The 23,437-nt window shown below is 42.2% G+C and overlaps 1 protein-coding gene across 1 annotated transcript in view; it reads right to left on the bottom strand.

Moving 5' to 3' along the window:
* The window catches only part of MAOB (monoamine oxidase B), a 98,268-nt gene that overhangs the window by 6,451 nt on the left and 68,380 nt on the right, over positions 1-23,437 (bottom strand). The window contains 9 exon segments of the mRNA XM_047715219.1: positions 2,574-2,671; positions 5,775-5,832; positions 7,771-7,824; positions 8,801-8,897; positions 12,743-12,902; positions 14,021-14,170; positions 15,393-15,534; positions 21,249-21,340; positions 22,082-22,186. Coding sequence (XP_047571175.1) covers positions 2,574-2,671; positions 5,775-5,832; positions 7,771-7,824; positions 8,801-8,897; positions 12,743-12,902; positions 14,021-14,170; positions 15,393-15,534; positions 21,249-21,340; positions 22,082-22,186 — 956 coding nt within the window.

The raw sequence follows: 23,437 nt of genomic DNA, 5'->3' as shown, positions 1-23,437 counted from the left end.
TTTGGCAGGTAGTCCTTGCTTGGTCCGGGAGCTAGGTCACCAAGATATGCTGAGCCTTAGTCTCTACCCTCCAAATTGAAGCTGGTGATATGAAGGTTGATACGTGTCCTTGGGAAGAAATCAAGATGAGAACAGGGCATTGTCCCGTCACCACGAATGCCTGACATGATGGGGTTTATACTGTTTCTGTCGTGTGGCCAGAGTCAAGCCAGTGCAGGTGAATCTTGGCTCCCCGCCACCCGGTGGCCTGACAGACATTGTCTTCAACACCTTAGGGGACTGAGTATGAAGCTTGCCATTCCGCCATCAGAAATCTAATCACATTACAAAACCGAAACCAAAAGTCCTGCTCGGGTTGGCCTTTCTTTGTTGAAAGGGAAATTTGTCTTCCAGAATCTGTTGTAGGAGGCAAAGGATCCTATTTACTTTTCTGATTCTCCATTCAATCCCCAGTATGACTCAGAGCCCAGCCACATGGAACTTTCTCCCAGACCTCCCACAAACTTGAAGGAGTCCAAGTGTTTGCTCGTAAGTGTCCATCTGCCCAGGGTGCATCATTCAATACCCTTCTCTGCCTTCCGCGCTCCTCAGGCAGTTTGTGTATTATGAAGCTTTCTTCTATTTCTCTTGGTAAGGCTAGCCCATCTCTCCCCGGGTACCCAAGACATCTGTATACCCATCTATTAGAGTACTTACCATAGTACATTAGAGTCAAAGTTTGCTCTCCTCTCTTCTCCCCATCCCCACCCCAGCCCCCAACACGGTCAGCTCCCTCACAGCACGGAGGAATTTTCTCGGTATGGACATCTCCAGCACAGGAGCTGGCAAGCAGTTGGCACTTAGCCCATACGCCCTGAATGAAGCAATTACTATGGACATATTCTATACTTAGCATATCCAAAAATGAACTTAATGACCCAGTAACTAATCAGGTGGTGCTCTTTGGCCCCAGAATGTTCTCATATGTGACACTTTGCCATCTTCAGGGAGATAAGGAAAGTGTTCACCAAAGTCATTGTGTATCTTCGCACAGGCAGCTTTTAATCCTTCTTTGACTGATTTAGGTGGACAGATCGATCATCTGCTCACATTCACTCTTACCCTCTTTTTACTGCATACTTCCAATAGGCTTTTCCTCACACTACCCTACATTTCTTATCTTTTTGAGATTGAGCTCTTGCCTTAAAATTATTGTTTTGCTTAGTATTACTGTAATGGTCATAAAAGTTACTGGTAGATCACCAATCCATACCATGTCATTGTCATCAAACACAATTATCTAAACAACCAGTGAGTCCTACTCGGACGCACGCACTGTTAATGCTAAAAGCCACTGAATTGTGTGCTTTGGGTGAATTGTATGGTATGTGAATTATATCTCAGAAAAAGTGTTAGAAAAAAGTAACTCTTGGGGCACCCGGGTGGCTCGATGGTTAAATGTCTGACTCCTGCTTTTGGCTCAGGTCATGATCTCTGGGTGGTGAGACTGAGCCCCACATCAGGCTCTGAGCTTAGCTGGAGGCCGCTTGAGATTCCCCCTCTCCCTCTGCCCCTTTTGCCAAATCACGCTCTCTAAATAAATTAATTAATTAATTAAATCAGTCTTTTAAAAAAATTCCTTATGTTGTCATTAACATTCTGATTATTATTCCTTGTATGCTATCTTGCACTTTCTCATACACCTGCCAAGGAAAGCAAGGTCCAGAGAGAAGTGACCTGTCCAGGATGACAAAGTTAGTTATGGGTAGAGTCAGGACTGTACCTAAGTCCCTACACTTCCAGTCTAGAATTCATATCAAAGAACCCAGTATAGGTCAGAAGTAGAGCCTTATTATCCTGATGTGTTCAGAGATATGTCTTTGGGCAGGTCAGCGTCCTTTGTGATAAACTTCTAAGAAATTCCGACTTGATGATTGCTTTTATGGATGCTGTACCCATGCAGGTACTTCTACAGTTCCATTTTCTTAAAGACTTATTTATTTATTGGAGAGACAGAGTGAGAGGAAGAGAGAGAGAGCATGAGCACACTCACACGAGTGGGGGGAGGGGCAGAGGGAGAGAGAGAATCTCAAGCTGACTCTGCACTGAGCTTGGAGCGGAATGGGGAGCTCGATGCCACCACCCATGAGATCATGACCTGAGCCAAAAACAAGAGTCCAGCGCTTCACAGACTGAGCCACCCAAGCTCCCCGACAGTTCCATTTGAAGGAAATTTTACTGAGCTCTAATCTCGGTATAAAGATAATTCTTCTGACAATGTAAGCGAACCTGCTGACTATCTAAACTCCCATTCTTATGTGGCCACCTTCATTGGTTATATTGATTGGGACTGCTCTTTCCGAAGACTCCAGAAATGCAAGGCACCTCCATGGGGCAGAGTTGTAATGACTTTACCCAGGAGATTCACAAGATGCAAAGGAAATTGGGAATTCCTTCCTTCCTTCCTCCCTCTCTCCCTCTCTTCCTTTTTAGCATTTGCAAGATAAAAAAGGAGAAGGGGTCCATAAACCCATTTAGAATTTGGATTCAGGCTCGGGGAATTTCAGTGAGAGCTTAGCACACTTTTACTCTACCTTCCATATTGAGTCATGATCCCAGGGGGGAAATAGGTGGTATAGCAGCCCCCGGAGTACTGTTCCTCACACCAGTTCTTCTCTTCATAGTGCACGGGCTGCAAGAAAGAAAGACAAGAGTTCAGAGGAGACTCAGACAAAGTTATCTACTCTAGAATAAATCAAACACAGCCTGGTGGGCATCATATTGAAGTACCAATATACGTCTGTAAGAGAACCTTATTACTAGCCTGATGTTCTTAGAGATACGTCTTTGGGCAGGTAAATGCCCTTGGTAATAAACTTGGAAGACATTCTGACTGGAGAAAGTTCATTCATGTCTCAGGAAACATTCAGGAACTGCTATGGTCTCATTCCACGTTTCAATTGGTCTTACCTTTTTAAAAAGTTGTTAGTGCCTAATGGTTTCAAGACAAGTTTAAAAAAGGATTTACGCTTACTGGAGTGGTTGGAGCAGAGAGAACAGCAGAAAAACATGTCTGTCAAAAGAAAAAGGAGGACCAGACTCATGTTTTTGGTGGAAGTGAGCTTTTGCGAGGGGAAGCTAGATGGACGAAAATGAGTGTTTTTCACGGGCTGGAGACACGTCTATGGATCTGGGCTCTTGCAAACAACTATCGGCCTGAAGAACATGTTTTTGCCACAAACAGACAAAACAGTAGCGAAGATTTTGCAAAGCTCGAGCTCTTTATTAAAATAACTAAAATAAGCTTTATCATTAAGCGTTATTTTGACATGAAAATCACCATAGTAAGTTTTAAGAGAAAAATATCAGCTTGAAACTAAATTTTGAAAAAATGTTTTGCCTAAGAAATATGCAGTCACCTAGGGCACGTTGGATAGTCGTGTGTAATGTATCCTGTTTACAGAACACAAGGCCCTTGTTGAGGGCTGTCCCTGGGTCCAGGTCGCTAGTGGTCTTGCCACATCCCGTGCCCTCTCTCCATCTGAGGGCAACCACCACCTCGGGGGCACTCTTCTCTGGCTGTTTCCAGCCACTCAGGAGAGAGGGTGGACTTTCTCTTTCCCCTTTCCCTGCTCCCGGGGCTTGCTTCCTTCCACACAATGAACACCAACTCAAGACTAAAGCAAGTGCTCCTCTTTGTGCCAAGAGCAAACAAGGACAGGACCAGCTCATTTTTATCAGCCGCAATGATTCATCCACATTCTTCTTCGAAAAAAGAGACTTCCCTACATTAAATTTGGGAGCAACTGCTTTCCCTTCCAACTGGGGTTCCCCAAACAACCATCTCACAGGTCATTGGAGGGATTCTCAGTGACACACCACCTCAGCCCGAGCATATCTCAGAACGTTAACTTCAAGAAAGCTTGAGGATCTACCCAGGGGAAGTATCTGGAACAGCATTTTAAAACAGAAAAACCAGTCATTTTTAATAGACATGAAATTATTTTTTTCTAGCGTGTGTATATTGATGGTTTTGCTATTACATTCGCACTACCCTTGAGCCTAGAGGCTACGGTTATATTTAAACGTTTTAGGGCTGCCTGGGTGGCTCAGTCGGTCAAGTGTCTGCCTTCGGCTCAGGTCATGATCCTGGGGTCCAGAGATCGAGCCTCGCATTGGACTCCTTGCTCAGTGAGGAGTCTGCTTCTCCCTCTCCCTCTGTTTCTCCCCTCCCTCGTACTGTCTCTCTCAAATAAATAAAATCTTTTTAAAAAAATAAATAAAATAAGCTTGTTAAGTGGCCTATGGAAGCACACACACACAAAAAAACGAAACAGAACACATTCTTCGTTATTATTATGTTTCTCTCCAAATCAATCAATCAATCAATCAGTCTCGTTCAAAGGAACTCCCCAAAGCCTCAAGAGCATGAGTTTCACCTACATCATGTGTGTGTGTGTGGGGGAGGGGTGTAAAAATTTGTGCTTTAAAAGAATGAACAAACATGACAGATTGGAAAGCTACACCAGCCTGAGTGGAGGGAATGAGTTGCCTTGAAGCTGAGAAAGAGGAGTGTGGAAGTAAGAAGATTAAGCCATGAAGCTGCTCAACTGAGTCACGGCAAGCACTGCAGAGACTTGGATTTAAGAGGCTTAACAAGGTAAATATTCTTAGCCCCCTCATTAGATTTTTCTCATGCTTTAACCGCTCATTTGAACATGGGTCTCCATGGTCTTCAAATGCTTCATGGATAACCACATTTAATAATCACTTTCTTTTTTTTTTAAAAGATTTTATTTATCTATTTGACAGACAGAGATCACAGTAGGCAGAGAGGCAGGCAGAGGGGGGGGGGGAAGCAGGCTCCCTGCTGAGCAGAGAGCCCAGTGCGGGGCTCTATCCCAGGACCCTGGGATCATGACCTGAGCTGAAGGCAGAGGTTTAACCCACCGAGCCACCCAGGTGCCCCCTAATAATCACTTTCAAAAGGTGATTTAATCCATGTTCAAACGTTAAAACCCCCCGCGGTCTGGTGCATGTCACAAGAACACCAATTCATTGCTTTAAATATGGATGAGGGAGGTGACTGTATCTACTGGTTAGGGGCACAGTGTGCCCTCTGGAGGTCACCAAATGCCCCTATCACACCGGTGGCCTTGTGATCTCACCCTATCCAGCCTGGGCCGGGTGGGGCTAGTCTTTGTGTAACTTGAAGATCGAAAGATCCTCATTCTCAGACTACTTCCAAAGGGGTCTGTGAAACTTGGCTGGCAGGGTTCACCCTAAGTCAATCGGCATATCTTCTCTGCACCCCTAATATTCAAGGGTAAAACAAGAGAAAAGGGGATGTGCAGGAAAGGGACAGGCCACCCGATTTGGACCTCTGAGACAGAGGAGGGTGGGGGGGGGATGTTAGGGAATGCTTATATGCTAGTTCATGTAAATAAATGAGAACCTCATCTTTTTGTAGGATCGGAGAGAGAGAAAGAAACTGTTTGCATTCCCATCCCAGCTGCTAGGACCCTAGATCTCCCGAGGAGTAGCAGAAGCTCTGATCTTCTTACCTTCTGACAGAGGTGGGAGTGGCGTGGCCCAGTGTTCGGCTCCAGGAAGAGCACTGAACTCAGGGACAAGCGTGGCATCGCCCACAACAACAACAGTGTTGTGGAATTCTTGAACTATCAGAGAACACAGGAGCCCTCTAGAACCCTACTTGCATGAGCCTATTCCTGGTAGCCCCCTGAGGACAAAATCAGGGGTCTCTCTCTGAGGAAAGTGATGAAACATGGTCTTACTTGCAAAGCTTCTTGGGAGCCCAGAACTTTCGCATAGAGCTCACACAGTTTCTTCATCCTATGGGTGGGGGGAGAGTAAAAGACAAAAGGGCAAATGAAGAAAGAAAGGAAGTAAAAGAGACACCCATCCCTTCATTCAAAGACCCCGTGAGCTATTCCTTCCGCTCGCCATTTCATTTTAATTTTTCGACAGGACACTTCGTTCTTTTTCAAATGTCTGAATTCTACGTGGTCACCAACAATATGAAGGAAGAGAAAGTCATAAATGGCCCACATCGCTGGGGGCACGCAACAATTTGGTCATTCTTGCAAGATGACCTGGTGTACCTCTTAAGTGTCAGTGTGCAAAGTGCCAGAGATTCTGGGAGCGGGTGGGGATCCGGACACGATCCTTGCTTCCCTTCTTCCTCCTACTGTCCCGCCGCCAGGCAATGGGCCGAGCGAAAAGAGGAAGGGGCCGGAATAGCCTTGAATTCTGCTTCTGCCCCTCAAAGACTGCGAGATCTTGAGCAGGTCACTTAAGCTATCTGAGCTTTAGTTCCCTGAACAAAAGGGCAGGATTTTGTTTTTCTTCCATGGTATAAAACAGCGTGGTCCTCAGACCACCGCCAGCAGCAGCATCTCCTGTAGAACTGGTTAGGAATGCAGATTCTCCCACCCCACCCCAGACCTGCTGACTCAGAAAGCTTCTGAGTGATTCTCAGGTTTGAGAACCACTGGTACGTGGCATAGAAAGTTAGGCTTTAGAATAACTGGGACATAACAGAGGCTCAGTGAAGAAGTGGTACATAATAGCTGTTCAATAAATGGTAGCCCTTGAGAAATTTACTTTCATGGGAGACTGGGGACATTAGCCAATAGTTATTAGTCAGGTAAGGTGTGAGAGTACAGTTATTTCAAGTCTGATGTTTACAGAATGCTAAAGGGAATCTTAGAGATGATCTAGAGTCGGGCAATGATTTTCAAAAGTATTATTAAAATCTACGAAGGAAAGACAGATTATTCAATAAAATGGCACGGGGACAAAGAGCTCCCCATGAAGGAAACAAAGTTCACCTCCTCTGTGACTTCTTACACCAACATGTATTTCTGAGGATCAAAGGTCTTCAATGTAATAGATGAAACCAGAAAAGTAATCCGAAAGTGAGCAGTTTTTATAATAATCTTGAAATGGCAAAGTCTTTTCAATGTATGCGAGGCCATTCCGAAGGCATGATTTTAAAAACTGATAAATTTAACTTCATAAAAAGTCAACGTTTTCTTATAAACCATAAATACGGTCAAAAGATAAACTGGGAAAAGATTTGCTGCAGACACTGTTCCAGGCACTGGAGACCCAGCAGTAGACTAGCCAGACAAAACCTCCTACGTTGATGGATCTTAATATTCCAGTGGTGACTTTTTTTTTTTTAGGTGAATGGTCCCGTCCATACCCCCGGCCAAGAGCAGCGGGGTCCATAGTCACAGAGAAGCAGGATAACGCAGGGAAGGAATGTGCCATAAAGTAATTCAGAGGCTCATAGTTGGTAAATATGCATTAGGGGAGGTGTGGGAATAAATAATTGGGTGAATATTAACTTGTGGAAGAAATTGTCACCTCCAGGGAAACGTGTCCCTCCGCACTTATAATCTAATTGTTACGCATCACTCATGCAAGCTATGCAGGGACGGCCGGCCTTGCAGTTACTTGTCTATCTGGTTATCTCCTTCCTCAGTACGTTCTCAGCCCCTGGCCTATGTTCATTTTTGTATTCCAGCTAGCTCCTTGCATGGTATCTTATGTACAATAAACTCAATAAATATTAATTTGAACACTTAGTTCTTAAGTCATTGGCCCTGTGCCTTCCTACAAGACCTTCATAATTAATATCGCAGACACGTAGCATTAGCAGTACACACGGTATGAGGCAGTCTTCAAATTAAAAGTTAGCAAAATGGAAAGGCAGGCGAGTAGGCAGGAAAGAAGGAAAGAGAGAAGAGGCACTTGGTTTCATACCTTTCCTCTTTGGTAAGACGTGCCAGTTTTCTGGCTTTGTGGGCAAGGATAAATCTAAAACATACAAACAGAGAAAGGGGGAAATTAATGGCTGCTTTTACCCTGTGCCCCCCCCATCTCTATGGCTACACACAAGCCTAGAGAACAAATGAAAAGTCAATCAGAGGAAACAAATTATATCCTAGTTTATTCTGTTCTTTCTTGACACCAACAAGCACCTTCAGCTTCAGGGATTTGAGGGACAAAACACACATGACTGTCTATAATTTCCGCCTAAGATAATACAATGATTGGCTACCTCCCCCCACGTGGGTGATGGCCAACAAGAATGAGCCTTTGGTCTCAAATGTTCACCCAAGTTCATCCAGCCCCTGCTCTAGCGTCCAGCCTTCTAAAATCTGCCTCCGTTTCTAGCTCTCTGATTGCCTTCAACTTGACAACTGGCTTTGAGCTCCCTGTCATCACCCAGGGGCTCTCTTGGAAATAAGTCTGTATATATCTTAGGGCCCATCTCAATTTTGGCTGCTTTAGGTAACCACCCATCTGGGCCAGGTTCTGATCCCCAAGACATCCCCAGTCTGTGCTGGTTTTCCCTGCCTAGCTGAGGACCCAGCTGGCCTTGGTGCCTCTCTAGTGGGACTCAGAAAATCTCAGCACCCCACATAATGACCACTGATGTCCACACAGGATCCACAAGAAGCCCTTTTAGTAGAACACCCTCAGTCATCTTTCTATTATGCTTTCACAAAAGATAGCTACCAAAATAGATCTACCCCAAGCACTAAATATGAAGCAGAAAATGGATATAACAAACTTTAAAATGTTATTGGTATTCTACGTCTTTGCTAAGTAATTATCCATTGGAACACAATACATTTTTAAAGGCATTAAGAATTTTTCTACTGTCGTTTTGGAGATGTTTATCCATTGGGTAAAAAATTATTTAACAAACCTTGTGGCACATTTATTAATAGCACGCAATATTTTGTCAACACCAAATAGCGCCCGCACCACCATCAGTGCGCCTTACCCCATTATGGCGGCATAGCTGCCATCAGGTTTGGTATCATCCAACGTGTAGGCAATTGGAGCCTCCTCTCCTTCAATAATCATGGTTCCACAGTAATCTTGGAAAACAGCAAAATGGAAAAAGAGATTCATCACCGTATCAAACTACCCATAATAGTTACTGTGAAGCACATGTTTTTAATGTAGGAAGCACAGAGGCCAAATACAAGATGAGACACTCTAAATAACGAAGGCAGACCAAACTGATGTCAAAAGGAAGGCCGAGTAGCCAACATTTTGTGAAAAATCAAACTGTAGAGGCCTCTTGGTGCAGAATAAAGCAACGTGATGTTATGAATTAATCCAGGCCACAGTTCAATAAAATCTTGTCTTCTCTGTCATTAAGACTTGTGTCCCAGGACACCTGGGTGGCTCAACTGGTTAGGCCTCTGCCGTCAGCTCAGGTGATCCCCAGGGTCCTGGGATCGAGCCCCGCATCAGGCTCTCTGCTCAGCAGGGAGCCTGTTTCCCCTTGTCTCTCCGCCTGCCTCTCTGCCTGCTTGTGATCTCTCTCTGTCAAATACATGAAATCCTTTTTAAAAAATCAGATAAAACCAAAGATGTGTAAAAAAAAATACTAGTCCTTTATTGTAAAACAGAAGGGACTGAATGTTCACTTTTTATGAGGAATCACTTAGACTAAGCCAACTAGTTCTCAGTTTTCAGGAGACAGGGCAGAGAGGACAGGGAAAACTAGCCTCCACAGACTCCCAAACCCTCATTTATTACGTGATCTCCAGAGCAACTCTGGAAACAACATCAGCTCATTCTGGTCCAAAGTGCTTCTCTCATTCCCCTCCATCATTTTCAGGCAAATCTGAGGTTGTATGAACAAAGTTATGATGCAGGACTCTGGAACAAATGTTGTCTAGAAAATCCGATGAGAAGGTTTCAAAAGGAGGAAGAAAGAACAGGGAACTTTTTTTTTTTTTAAAGATTTTATTTATTTGACAGACAGAGATCGCAAGTAGGCAGAGAGGCAGACAGAGAGGGGGGTGGGAAGCAGGCTCCCCGCTGAGCAGAGAGCCTGATGTGGGGCTCGATCCCAGGATCCTGAGATCATGACCTGAGCCGAAGGCAGAGGCTTAAACCACTGAGCCACCCAGGCGCCCCAAGAACAGGGAACTTTGAGGGTGTTTCACCCCCTTCAACCTGTGTGTGAGCAGACACACTTGAAGGGTGTTTTGTTTTGTTTTGTTTTACTTGACCTTGCTTCTCTCTCTCTCTCTCTTCCACATTCCCTCACTGTGCACCCATAGGAATCAATGTCCCAGTCAGCCACTGCATTGAGGGGGGTTTGCATGCCCCCCAAGTGTGCAGGGACAAAAGAAATGTTGAGAGAAACTGAAGTATGGGAAGAAGAAAGGTCTTAAGTCCATCGAAGAACTCAAGAACACTTAAGGATACAAGAGAAATAGCCAAGGAATCATCTGTTATAAGAAGACACGAAAGACAAGATGAAAAGAGAGCGTGAGCACCGATGGTGTGGGGTCAGCTAGACTGGACAGAGAGCTAGTGGAGGACACCAGGCTGTCCTCAATGGAGGCCTTGCTTTCTGGATGGAGTGGCTCCTTAGACACTTCCTTCCCAGAACAAAGCTGGCCTCGGAGCCATGAAGGCACACTGGGCAGCAATGAAGGAAAAAAGAGCAGAGAGAGAAGTCACGTTCGTGCTGGGACAAACTATGTGGCATTGGTAACATTTCTATCACTTGTAGGTAGACCACTCAGGAGTCCCGCCCATGTACACCTGACTTCCGGTCGGCTTGGTCAGGCCTCACTCTTAAAAGAAAGGGACAGTCAAGGACAGCTAGACATTTAACAAAGTCCTTTAACAAGAGACACAGTGACAAAAGCAGAAATAAACTGACAACAGTTAAGGACTGCAACACATACAGAAAATACTTACAAAATATTTGCAACACATACAGAAAAAAATGAACAAGTGAAGGATAAATAGGTGATTTACAAAATAATTTAATAAAGTCTCAAGGCCCCTTAATGGTTAAAATTAACACATTCTAGATAAGTCAGATATTTTCCTCTGCTGATTGGTAAAGTTTAAATAGTAGTAAAATATTACTAGTTGGCAAGGACATTGGGAGGATAGGAATGCTAACAAAAATTTCAAACATCTAGGGGCACCTGTGTGGCTCAGTGGGTTAAAGCCTCTGCCTTCAGCCCAGGTCATGATCTCTGGGTCCTGGGATCGAGCCCCACATCGGGCTCTCTGCTCAGCAGGGAGCCTGCTTCCCCCTCTCTCTCTGCTGCCTCTGCCTACTTGTGATCTTTCTCTCTGTCAAATAAATAAAACTTTAAAATTTTCAAATGTCTACCCATGTCAATTGCTTTCAAAATTCCACTTTTGGTTTGATTTTTTATTTTTATTTTTGATTATATGGATTTGCCAAGCTATATGAAGAATGCCATTTACTGCAGCATTGTGTGTAATGGCAAAAGCTTGGAAATAATCGAAACACCTATCAACAGCAGACCTATGTGGTAAATTTTGATGAAGGCACACAGTGAAATATTCTTTATTCTCTTGCTGAAATGAGGTACATTTAAATTCACTGATGCGGAGACATGTCTATCGTGCATGGTTAACCAAAAAAAAAGTGAATTTCAGTATAGTATGTATCTTTTTTTAAATGTTTTTGGAAAAATACATATTTACTTAAAATTATATTTGCATATAATGTTACACACATTCTTTAATTTATATTCAAAGTGTATATATATTTCAACATATACATATGTTTAAATATTATCTATGTATATGATAAATTTCTTTTTTTTGAAGATTTATTTATTTGAGAAAGAGGAGAGGGCCAGAGGGAGGAGGAGAGAATCTCAAGCAGACTCTGTTGAGCACGGAGCCCGACATGGGCTTGATTCCAGAACCCTGAGATCATGACCTGAACTGAAACCAAGAATCAGACACTTAACGGACTGAGCCACCCAGGTGCCCTGCATATGATCAATTTCTAAAGAAAAACAACTTAAATTTTTAGTAGTTGTTCCCTAAGGGGAGGACATGGCAGGACACTCTCCATAGGGAGAGGGATAATTTTCACTTTTTTTTTTTTTTGTACATTTTACAGGGAACACATTTACTTCTGTAATTTTTTCTTAAAGCAGGTATTCCTTTGGTCTTTTTAATTTTTATTTTTTTCCTTATTAAAAAAATTTAAAGACTTTATTTATTTGAGAGAGAGAGTACAAGCAGGGGGAGTGGAAGCAGGCTCCCCACCGAGCAGGGAGCCTGATGCGGGGCTTGATCGCAGGACCCTGGGACCATGACCTGAGCCAAGGGTAGCTGCTTAATGACTGAGCCACCCAGGTGCCCCCGCTAGCCACGCTGAAGTTTTCGATACCCACATGTGGCTAGTGGCTGTTGTGTGGACAGAGTATCTCTAGAACACTTCCACTGTTGTGGAATCTAGCACTTTTGTGGGCATCCCTATAGTGATTCACTGGGCACAACAGCCCACCTGTTGAATATACATGAATGAAAGAATCACCTTAACTTAATATAGTACAATCTCAACACTAATGAAAGATTGCCGGAGAATTTTCAGAACCCCTACTTTTGTGAATGGCTTTATAAACACATGCTTCAAAAAATGGTTTTAGAAAGTGACGATAACTTTAAAAAGAAAGTGACAATGACTATTTTTACGAGATTTTGTGGCACAATAAAACAAGACTTTATAGTAGATTATGAAAAGAGTCATAGTTCAAGGGAAGTTAGTTCCATGAATTTGTGCCAATATATTTAATTGGCTAGAATGGTACTCAGTACCTGGACTGGGAAGGTTTTATGTCCAGCATTCTAATAAAACCAGTTACACGCAAATACATGTCTTTGCACCCAGTTTCTTGGACCTTCGGATCATACTCACCTTTCTTCCTCCAGAAGGGCTCCTTATAATAAACCATACACTTGATGACTGAACCCAAAGGCACACGAGTGATCAGCTGGTTTCTCATCATTGGCAGGGGGGGATCGAAATGAATCTTCATGCCCAGAATAGGAGGAACAGCGCTAATCACATACTTAGCCTGGAAGAAAAACAACAGGCTTAAACGTTGCTCATGGGCTGTTTTTGTTTTTGTTTCTCCCTAATGTTTCTCCTTCATTTTACCCTTGGTCCTTTAGAATGTCTTTTTTGTTGTTGTTGTTAAAGATTTTATTTTTAAGTAATCTCTACACCCAACATGGGTCTCGAACCCACAACCCCGAGGTCAAGGGTCACACACTCGACTGACTGAGCCGGCCAGGTGCCCCTCGGGTGTCTTCTTAACAGGAAAACTGAATGAATCATGTTAAAACCAAAATCAGCCCTTATTGATCCCTGGTTCAAATCCTCCCATGACTTTTCATCACATTGGAGTCAAAGCCAAGTTCCTTACACTTACCTTCAAGGCCATATATAGAAATGGACCCTTGTTACAGTTCTGATCTCATCTTCTGTTACTCTTCCCCTCACTCCTTTAATTCTGCCATTTGACCACCTTGCTGTTTCTTCATCGTGCTGGGCCTGCTTCTACTACAGGGCCTTTACATTGGCTATTCTACTTGGAATGTTCTTCCCTGGAGGGACCACATGGCTCAACCCCTCATCTTTTTTGGTTCTGTGCAAAAATCCCTTCTGAGTGAGGCCATCCCCCATGACCTTATTTAAAATCGCATGACCTATCCCCTCACCCCCCTCTTCTGGCACACCCTCTTCCCCTTCCCTGATTGATTTTTCCTATAGTACTTATCACCATCTGGGATACTTTATATCTTAACCACATATTTGATTTATGGCCTTTCTCCTTCACTAGAATGTAAGCCAAATGAAGGCTAAGAATTTTATCTGCTTTGTTCCCTGCTATGTTCCCAACTCCTAGAATAATGCCAGGCACACAGAGAGCATTTGATATTTATCACATAAATATTTTCTTTGGTATCTAATTACATAGGAGCCCAATACAAAGGGTTGATGCCATATGATTTTATAAATCTGCCCTCTGCCCAAATATTCTGGTTCTCTTTTTCCTTCTTTCAGACAGAGTAGCTTTTTCTTCTTCAGCAAAGGGATTGTCTATGAAGTCTGGGCAATTTTTGGCTTTATTTAAGCTTTGGTTATCTACGGGATTCTGGCTCCTTCCTCTAATCTAAGACTCTTGGTTACCTCATACACCTCATGGTTGAGGGTCTCCACAAGGACATTTTCTCCAGTCTGGTCAATGTGCGTCACGGGCCTCTCCAGCTTCACTTGGTCTCCAAGGAGGTCCATTATTCGCTCACTCACTTGTCCAGATCCGCCCACAAATTTCCTCTCCTGGAAGGAAAAGAGGACTCAAGAGATGGGTAGACAGTATAGGAATGGGTTTCAAAGATTCAGCTGTGAGTTTTTCTCACATATCTCTCTGTGAGATGTGTAAATTGCATTTTGCTGTTGCGAATCGTGTCTTCAACCCTTGTTCTCTGACTAGTGATTGCTCGCTTTTGACAAAATTAGGGACTTTGTAATCAAATGACTGTTATGCCACACTCTTATGGATTCCCACGCTCCACCCACGGCTGGATGTCCTCAGCCTGACCCCCGTGTCCCAGCTGCCTGGCCACTACACCTGTTTGGTGTCCCATCTAGATTCTTCTGTTGGGCTGCTGGGTCTGGTGAAGTCCCACCCACCACTGGACCACCATTTGCCTGAGTGCACCTAAGTCTCTTTTTCCATCCCTTGTTACTCAGGCTGAGAACCTCCCCGGCCCACCCACCCCCAGGCCCCCTACTCTGTTGCAGGCTGCCTGTCTCATCCTGGGTCACATGACTGTTGCTTCCGAATGTTTTGCATGGTTGGGCACATGGTTGTGCTGACTGCCTTCTCTTAAATTTTCAGTCCAGGTAATTTTGTAAAAGATATTTCAATTAGGTCTGAGAAGAAGGAGAAGGAGAGAGACAAAGAGGAGAAAGACAAGGAGAAAGAGGGGGACAGGGAGGAGGAGCGGGGAGGGGAATGAGAAAGGCGAAAGGAAAGAAAATGACCAGCAAGCAGATTATTTAAGATCTCAACTTCAATTCCTATTAGGCCTACCACAGAGCTTTATACAATACTGGGGCTCAGGAAACAGGGAATGAATGAATGAATGAATGAATGAGAGAATGGATTTTGTGTGTTATGTGTGTGTTTGACCCTGAAAATGCGTTTGTTTCTGACTTTCCATTCTGAGCTTTCCAAGAAATGCTCAAGCTATGTTCATCGGATGGTCTCCTACAAACTTTCTGAAAAATAATCCGATGCATATCCAAATGGAAAATTGCAAAAGAGTGTAGCAAGGTAGCGAGGTAATTGTAAAGCCCCATTGGCTGCCGGGTTCTCACGTTGCGTCCCTAACAACTGACTGTCCTTCACACAAGCCCCTTGAAGCTGCCATCGTAAAGTTCTGAAGTCCACACGCCTGCCTCTTGCTTCATCTGTTCACGGCTGAAGGAGGATGGCGATCTTTTTATTCAGACATGGTGGTCCTCTGTTGGAACAGTGGGGAGAATGGGAGAGTACCTGCCCTCCATTGGTTGTGGAGATGATCCTGGTTGTGCCCCCACACTGCTTCACATACCACAGGAACCAGAGCGCAGAGACCTCATGAGTCTCTGCAGTGACACACAGGTTCACAAAGAGAGTGGCCAGCTGCTTGGCAGATCTGCTCAGGAAGAAACGAGAGCACAATTAGCAAAAGGGGGAGGACGTCTTCTTCATACTCTGGACGTTGTTCTAGCAATACATTTCCTTGGCTAACTTGAGCACGGTTTGGCAGGTGGCAGAAAACTGTCCCTAGAATCCAGTATTAGACGATGTGACATCAGAGCCTGTGAGAATGAGATTTATGTTCCACTTCACCCAAACAGCTTATTCAGGATCAGCCTGTATTCTGTATTCTGTGGTATAATGATTTCTCTCCACAGACCTGCTCCTCCTCCTGTGATCCCCGCCTCAGTAAAAGGCATCACCATTCGCCCGACTGCTAAGGCCAACACTCTGGAAATCAACCTTCATTTCTCTCTTTCCCTCACTCTCCCCCCAGCCCAATCCACCAGGAAGTCCCATTGTCTCTCACTACATCACACCAACACTACCATCATCAACGAAGCATCATCTTTTGTTAGAAGTATTGCAACTATTTCTTCCAGACTGGTCTCTCTACCTCCACTCTTCATTCCTTGGTGTCCATTCACTGTGCTCAAAGCCAGAAGCTTCTTAAGCCCTCCCCACTGTGGTGCTCTTTCTATAGTATAAATCAAGTCATGCCATTCTCTTGCTTTAAGCCCACCAGTGGCATCCTACCGAAACCAGAATGGGATTTGGATCTTACACCTTTGCCTGCAAAGCCCCAAGTGATCTAGGCAAGGCCAACTTTTTCTACCTCATTCTGTACATTCTCTTCTTCTGATGTCTCCTCAGAAAGACAAACTCTTCTACCTCTTGAAAATGAACACCAGCTTCCATTTACCCAGTACCCTGGCATTTGCTTTCATCTTACCATAGTATAGTGTCTTTAAAACTCTTCTTGTTGTCTTAAATTATCTTTATTGCTGGTTCACTATTTTCTACTCCTGTCTCCCCAACTACAATATCAACCAATGAGAACAGGAATCTTTAACCTTCTTGTTCACCTGTGTCCCCTTTAATAAACTAGTGTCTGGCACATAGTAAGCACTCAATAATTATTTGTTGGATGACTGAATGCATACATGGTTATCAGTTAAACATTATTTTTAAATTATCCATAATGGGGGCACCTGGGTGGCTCTGTCAGTTAAGCGTCTGCCTTTGGCTCAGGTCATGATCCTGGGGTCCTGGGTTGGAGTCCCTCATCAGGCTCCCAGCTCAGCTGGGAGCCTGCTTCTCCTTCTCCATCTGTCCTTCCTTCCCACTTGTGCTTGTTCTCTCTCTCTTTCAAATAAATAAAATCTTTTAAAAAATTAAATTATCCATAATGTGCAAAGGATATGCTAGGTGTTGTCCCCAGTACAGAATTAGTCCCAGTTATTTTTTAAAAGATTTTATTTTAGAGAAAGAGAGAGCAGGGGAAGTAGCAGAGGCAGAGGGGCAAGCAGGATCTGCGCTGAGTGCAAAGTCTGACACAGGGAGAGAGGTCATGATCTAAGCTGAAATCAAGTTAGACACTCAAATGACTGAGCCACCCAGGCAACCCCAGTCCCAGTAGCTCATTCTGTTATTTTACTGTCTAAGGTAAGACAAGCTCAAAGGATGGATAAGGGGGAAAGCAATTAATAGAGCATAGATAGGTCAACTTTTGCTTGGGGTTGACAGGTCAACAGCAAAAAGTTATATACTATCTTGAGGCATATTACAAAGTGAGTGATCTCTTACAATTCCAACAATTCAGATATAACTAACACCTTTTTGTTTAAGATTTTATTTTTAAGTAATCTCCACACCCAACATGGGGCTCAAACCCACAACCCTGAGATCAAGAGTTGCATGTTCTACCAACTGAGCCAGCCAGGCGCCCCTATTTAACATTTCTGAAATTCACCAGTAGGATTGTGCACTCTGGGACATATTTACTAAGAGCCAATCCCCCCTTTTGACTTCAACATAAATTTTGCGTGATGTTAATCTGCTTATATCTGACACAGAATTTACCGCCTAGTCATGCTGACAGTGGGTGGGAGGGTAGGATAAATGATACTGCCTTCCATTATTGAACTCTTTCATTCTCCATGGTTAGTAAACCTACTCTACTGAAATGTCACAACAATTCTATAAAACAGCAATTTCCCCCCAGTTCACAAGCCTGAAAACTGCGTCTTAGGGAGGTTAGTATGTTGTGCACAGTCTATTAAATGGTACAATGTCAAACCAGATCATACCTGATTCAAATCTCATGATTTTACTACCTAGAAATGCTTTCTAATTAGGCAGCTGATAAGCTCAAAAGTACAAATAGTCACCAAGGACCACATCTCTATGCTAGAGTACCTTGACTCTGGAAGTTTCCAGAATCAGGCCCAACACACATACCAGGTCCTGTCAATGTTTGCAGCCCTAACAACCTGATAGCGTGTTTGTAACAGTCCCCATCATTTAGCCTGAAACTAGTGTAATACATATGTTGAAGAGACTTAAAGTGAGTTTTGTAAGATTCTTCATGATAACCGAAAGGCGGGAAATTGCTGACTCACGTTTTCTTCACAAAGGCTGTTTGTGGCATCACTCTAAAGCAAACACCCAGACATGAATTCAAAATATTACTTCAAAGTAGAAAGCATCCTTTGCTGTTTCCCAATGTCCTATTCCTTTTTTCCTTAATTTATAAGGAAACTTGGGGGGCATAAGGTCAAGTAATCAACAACTAAAATTTAACACTGGCCCAGCTAAGACAGCCAAGATTAAGCACAAAAATACTGCTGTGATTCTAGTTGTTATTGTTGACAACTGGGTGGGGAAGAAATCACCCTGGCCTCAAATAGAGGGAGATCTCAAAGCAATTCTCTCTGGAGGGCCAGGTCCTTCCTAATCCTTTATTTGACTTGCTCTGGGAGCTTTAGTGAGAAAAGAAATGAGAAGAACAACATTTGATGGATGGAAGGTCAAGGAAGCTAGTGCAAAGAAGCTATGTTCTTTGCCCTGTTGACTTTTTAAAAGATAAATGTTATTATCTTTTTCTACATGAAAAATACATACACATTATATAAAAGTTGGAAAATTCATAAAGTAAAAAGGTGACAGGATGAGTATCTTCCATTTTCCTGCCCCACCCCACCCCCCCAAAAGATAATCACTGGTTTCATTTTGGGACTTTTCTTTGTTGGTTATAGGTTTTGAAAAGTGTATTTACATAGCCTTGACCACACTGTAAATGTATCCGGTTTCTGAAAAACATGTTTTATTTGTCATTTGTTTTATTTTATTGTATTTTGAAAAACACTTTTTCAATGATGGTAACTGAAAGACTGGTCAACATTGTTCTTTGAATATATGATTGTGCTTCAGTTTCAGTAACTATAGGTTGGATATTTTGGGGATTACTTCTTTAAAACCAGAAAATGAGAGCATGTAGATCTTGCAAAGGGAAAGTTAAAAATTAACCTTGTGTTCATATAATCTTAATATCTCAGAATGTTTTATTTTGTCAGCCAGCAACCTAGAATATTCACTAAGGGCGCGGTGGTGGGGTGGGCCTAGGCCAAGAACTATGGTAGAAAAATTCAGATCTCTATAATCCCAAAGTAATATAATTAGTCCTAGCCTCAAGGGGCTTCAAAACTCTCTGAAGAGAAAAGAGTTCCCTGAATTTATGAAAAGCTTTTCATAATGGAAGTTCTAAAACAAATGCAGATAATTAAATACTTACTATGTTTATAAAATCTAATGTATAGAATTTAAAATACTGAAATTGTATTATAATAAGTTATAATTACAAACTGCACTCTAAAAAAAGGTGGTAAATAGCTAAAGTATTTAAAAAGACATAATTAATAACAGGCATTTTTATGAGAGTAATATGGTTTTACTCTTCCAGAATTGGTTGCTTTCAAAAGTTGAAGTCCCAGGAAAAGCACAAAGATGTTTATCACAGAGTATTATATAATAATGATAATTACAATAACCAGAATGTCCAAGAGGATGATGATGAATAAATACATCACAGTAGTCACTTCCCATGGAATGTTCTGCAACCATAAAATAATAATATTTGATGATGCATTTTCGATGATATGGATAAATGTTTGCACTGTAATATTAAGTGTTAAAAAACACTGTGATGGATGTCCATTGTTTTTGCACTGCATATACAGTTTCCTTTTTAAAAAGGAGATCGTGTATCATCCTGTATATACTCAATGACAGCCTGCTTTTCTATGTGTTAAACATTATGAATTTTTTAGGCTATTAAATATTTCTCTACAACATGATTTTTTAAAAATTTTATTTATTTATTTGAGAGGAAGAGAGAGAGAAAGCATGAGTGGGTGAGAGGCAGGGGGAGAGGGAGAAGCAGACTTCCCACTGAACAGGGAACCTGATGTGGGGTTCGATCCTAGGACACCACGATCATGACCTGAGCCGAAGGCAGATGCTTAACCAACTGAGCCACCCAGACACCCTTTATAACATGATTTTAAAAGACTGTAGAGCATTCTATTTTTTGGTGCCTCATTATTAATTTAATCAATCCTTTATTTTTGGACATTTAGATTTTCCTTTTTAAAAAGAATGCTTTGAACTTCCTTCTTTCCTTTTCTCTCCCTCCCCTCTCCCTGGTTGCCTTTCTCTCTCTTTCTTTCTTTCTCCTTCTTAAGCTAAGTTCTAAAAATTTGAATTTGTATATCAAGAAGTATGTAAATTTCATGTTTTTAAGATTTATTTATCTTGGAGAGTGAGTGAGCAGGGGGAGAGGCAGTGGGAAATGCAGAGAGAATCTCAAGCAGACTCTGTGCTAAGCATGGAGCCTGACGCGGGGCTCCTTCTCACCACCCTGAGATCATGACCTGAGTTGAAACCTAAGAGTCAGCCTCTTAACCGACTGTGCCACCCGGACACCCTGTAAATATTGCATTTTTTGACTGTTTCCATTATCTTAAATTCAGAGATTCCCAAAAACTTGTTCTTATTCTTAGTTCTCAGTGTCCACCTTCCCTCCCTAATGCCTAAAGAATGAATTCATCAATCCCAGAGCTAGACATATTCTCAACTAATGCTGTTTAGCATCATAGGACCATCTCCTTGAACTTGGCTTCCATTTCTCTTACTCTGTTTACCACAAATTCACTATGCGCTGGGACCCTTACAATCCTTTCTTTTTTTCCTGCTGTCCAAGAGCAGTGAAGCCTCTCTATGTCATCTTGTCTCTGTCTCCTCCACAATTTGTAGCCAGTTCCCAGCTCTGCCAACCAGAATTTAATGCATGACTCATGAACACCTGCTCTCAAAGCTACATGTTTTTCGCTAAAGGGGAGCGGTTAGTCCAGCCATGTGTGTTTCCTCTACAACTGTGAATTATCGAGAGAACTTCTCTAGAAGTTCCTGTTCAAGCCCCTAAAGAGTTACCCACCATCCCATAACATGTTTCAAATGCATACACTAATGCACCATCTCTACACTTGACCACCGGGGAGGCTGGCAATCTTTAAGTTGTTCTACATAAGATGGTGGCACATTCGGGTTTGTTCTGAGGACTTGATGGGGTAATACTACCTTTGTGATGCATCGCTCTTCCAAAGATGTATAGACATCATTGGGACAGAATCCGGTTCCAATAGTTTTTAGCATTCCACCTGGCCAAATGGTATGGTTTTAGACACAAAGCAGTTCCGAACCCGCTGAATGGCACCGCTAAATAAACCTGAGAGATGGTCACAGTAAATGCCTGTGCTTAATGGGTCTTACTCTGTCCAGCAGATCTTGTCCAGCAGCTCCTTCATTGTCATGTGGTCCCACTCCTCCGCAAGGGGTGCCTTCCACGGGGCGTCACTGGGTATCTACAGTCCGACAGGGATTCAGAGAAGAAAAATGAATGTAATTTTCCATTTCAAATAACTATTTCAAGAGTACCAGAAACTCCAGTTGAAGAAGGGAAATGTAAGCTTTCCAAATTCCCCCATTCATGATTTTCACAACACAATGTTGTCGGTGTAGCTTTCCCATTATAGATGTATATCACTGCATCCATATTGAATTTACGGTAACACTTCCTGCACAATAAATGGAGGCTATGATGAAATGGGGCCGTTTTCCAAATATTGATCACTAAGTTACTCATTTAGAGAAAACATTCATAAATTCAGCTCTTTAACACGTGTCAGACAGCTGCACCAAATGTTGCCTAAACGGGTCTTTCAGGTCAAACTGTGTGTGTGCTTACTTATGGGCTGCACAGTTGAGCAAGATGGCGACACAAAGACCTTAGAAGTCTTATTCTGCTCTGTTGTGAGGATTTTCTAAATTAGAAACATCATTCCAGGAAGGATGAGTGATATGTGATCTTCTCCCCACCCTGCTACCCCCACCACCGGTGGGGTAAGACCAGTGGTCTGCTGGACACCTCATTCCTTGAGCAGTTAAAAATCGGTTCATTCGCTCATTTCCTAAATCTTTACTAAGAGATATTATGTTCCAGACAACATGCTAGGCATTGCTGATACCCTGTCCCTTCTTTCTTTGAAGGACTAAACTTATTATGAAAAATACAAATGTAGTCAAAGAAGCATATTAAGCTTTACCTCTCGCCCCATGGCATCCATCGTCCTCCAGAGGTTGTTATGATCCAGGTACACAATTGGGTTCCACACAGGTGGGAAGGGGCCGCTGAAGGGGTATGATTTGCCCTGTGAGATACAAGGTATTTTCATTTGCTTATTTATTTACTTATTAAGATTTTATTTATTTGAGAGAGAGAGAGAGAGAGAGATCTTGAGTGAAGGGGCAGAGAGAAGAAAGAGAGAGAATCTCAAGGAGACTCGCTGCTGAGGATGGAGCCTGACCCGGGGCTCGATCCCATGACCCCAAGACCACGATCCAAACCAAAACCCAGAGTTGGATGATCAACCGACTGAGCCACACAGGTGCCCCAACACAAGAGTATTTTTTAAAAGGGGACACTTACTACAATGTAAAAATAGTTAAATGTCTGCAAGCACAATGATGTTACTCTTTAATATATGATATACACTTACATGTTTTATTTATTTATTATTTATTTATTAAAGATTTATATTTATTTGTGAGAGAAAATTTATTTATTTGCAAGAGAAATTCTCAGTTTCAATCTCTAAGGTGGCAAATACAGATAAAGTCACATGAGCAAAGGCTACTTGAGGTTCTCAATAATTTTTTGCATAATGTGAAAGGGCTTATACATAGCAAACAGGACGTGCTCATTAAATAGACATTGCTAATGGTTTGGTGATCATGATAAATGTCCTTTTATTTACAAAACTACTTCTTACCTATAAATCCACATCCACATTTTCAATTAATTATCTTTGGATAAATTCTCAGAATCAAAATTCTTGGCCTGAAGATTTATGTTTGATTTTTTGTTTTCTTTTATATTTTTAAAAATTAAAAAAAATTTCATGGCTCTAAAAATATATAATAAAACATCCTATCCAAGAAAAATAAAATACACGTTTTCCTCAAATACACACAGGAGAATCCCCTGGTTAAATCACATAAAAAAAGACAAGACAGGTACTACAAATTAAAGAAGATGGATTTTCAACCAAGTATATTGTCCAACCACAATGATACAAAACTAAAGCCCAACACTAAAACAGAACTGGAAAACCTATAATGTAAATATTAAGTATTTAATATGTAAATATTAAATAGCACACTACTTCCCAGGCAATGGGCCAAATAAGAAATCAAAGAGGTAATCAAAATATGTCTCGGAGCAAAAGATAAAGAACACATGATATTCCAAAACCTATGGGATGCAGCAAAAGCAGATGTTTGAGTGAAATCTATGCTACATATGCTTTTTTTTTTTAAAGGAAAAAAGTTCAAATAAACACCTTAACATGACACCACAAGGAACTAGAAAGAGAAGAAACTTAGCTGAAATTTCAAAGGAA

The sequence above is a fragment of the Lutra lutra genome, chromosome X, assembly GCF_902655055.1.
Source record: "Lutra lutra chromosome X, mLutLut1.2, whole genome shotgun sequence".
In the NCBI taxonomy this organism is placed as follows: Eukaryota; Metazoa; Chordata; class Mammalia; order Carnivora; family Mustelidae; genus Lutra; species Lutra lutra.
Note: the sequence above shows the minus strand (reverse complement) of the source record. Positions and strands in the feature narration are given on the sequence as shown.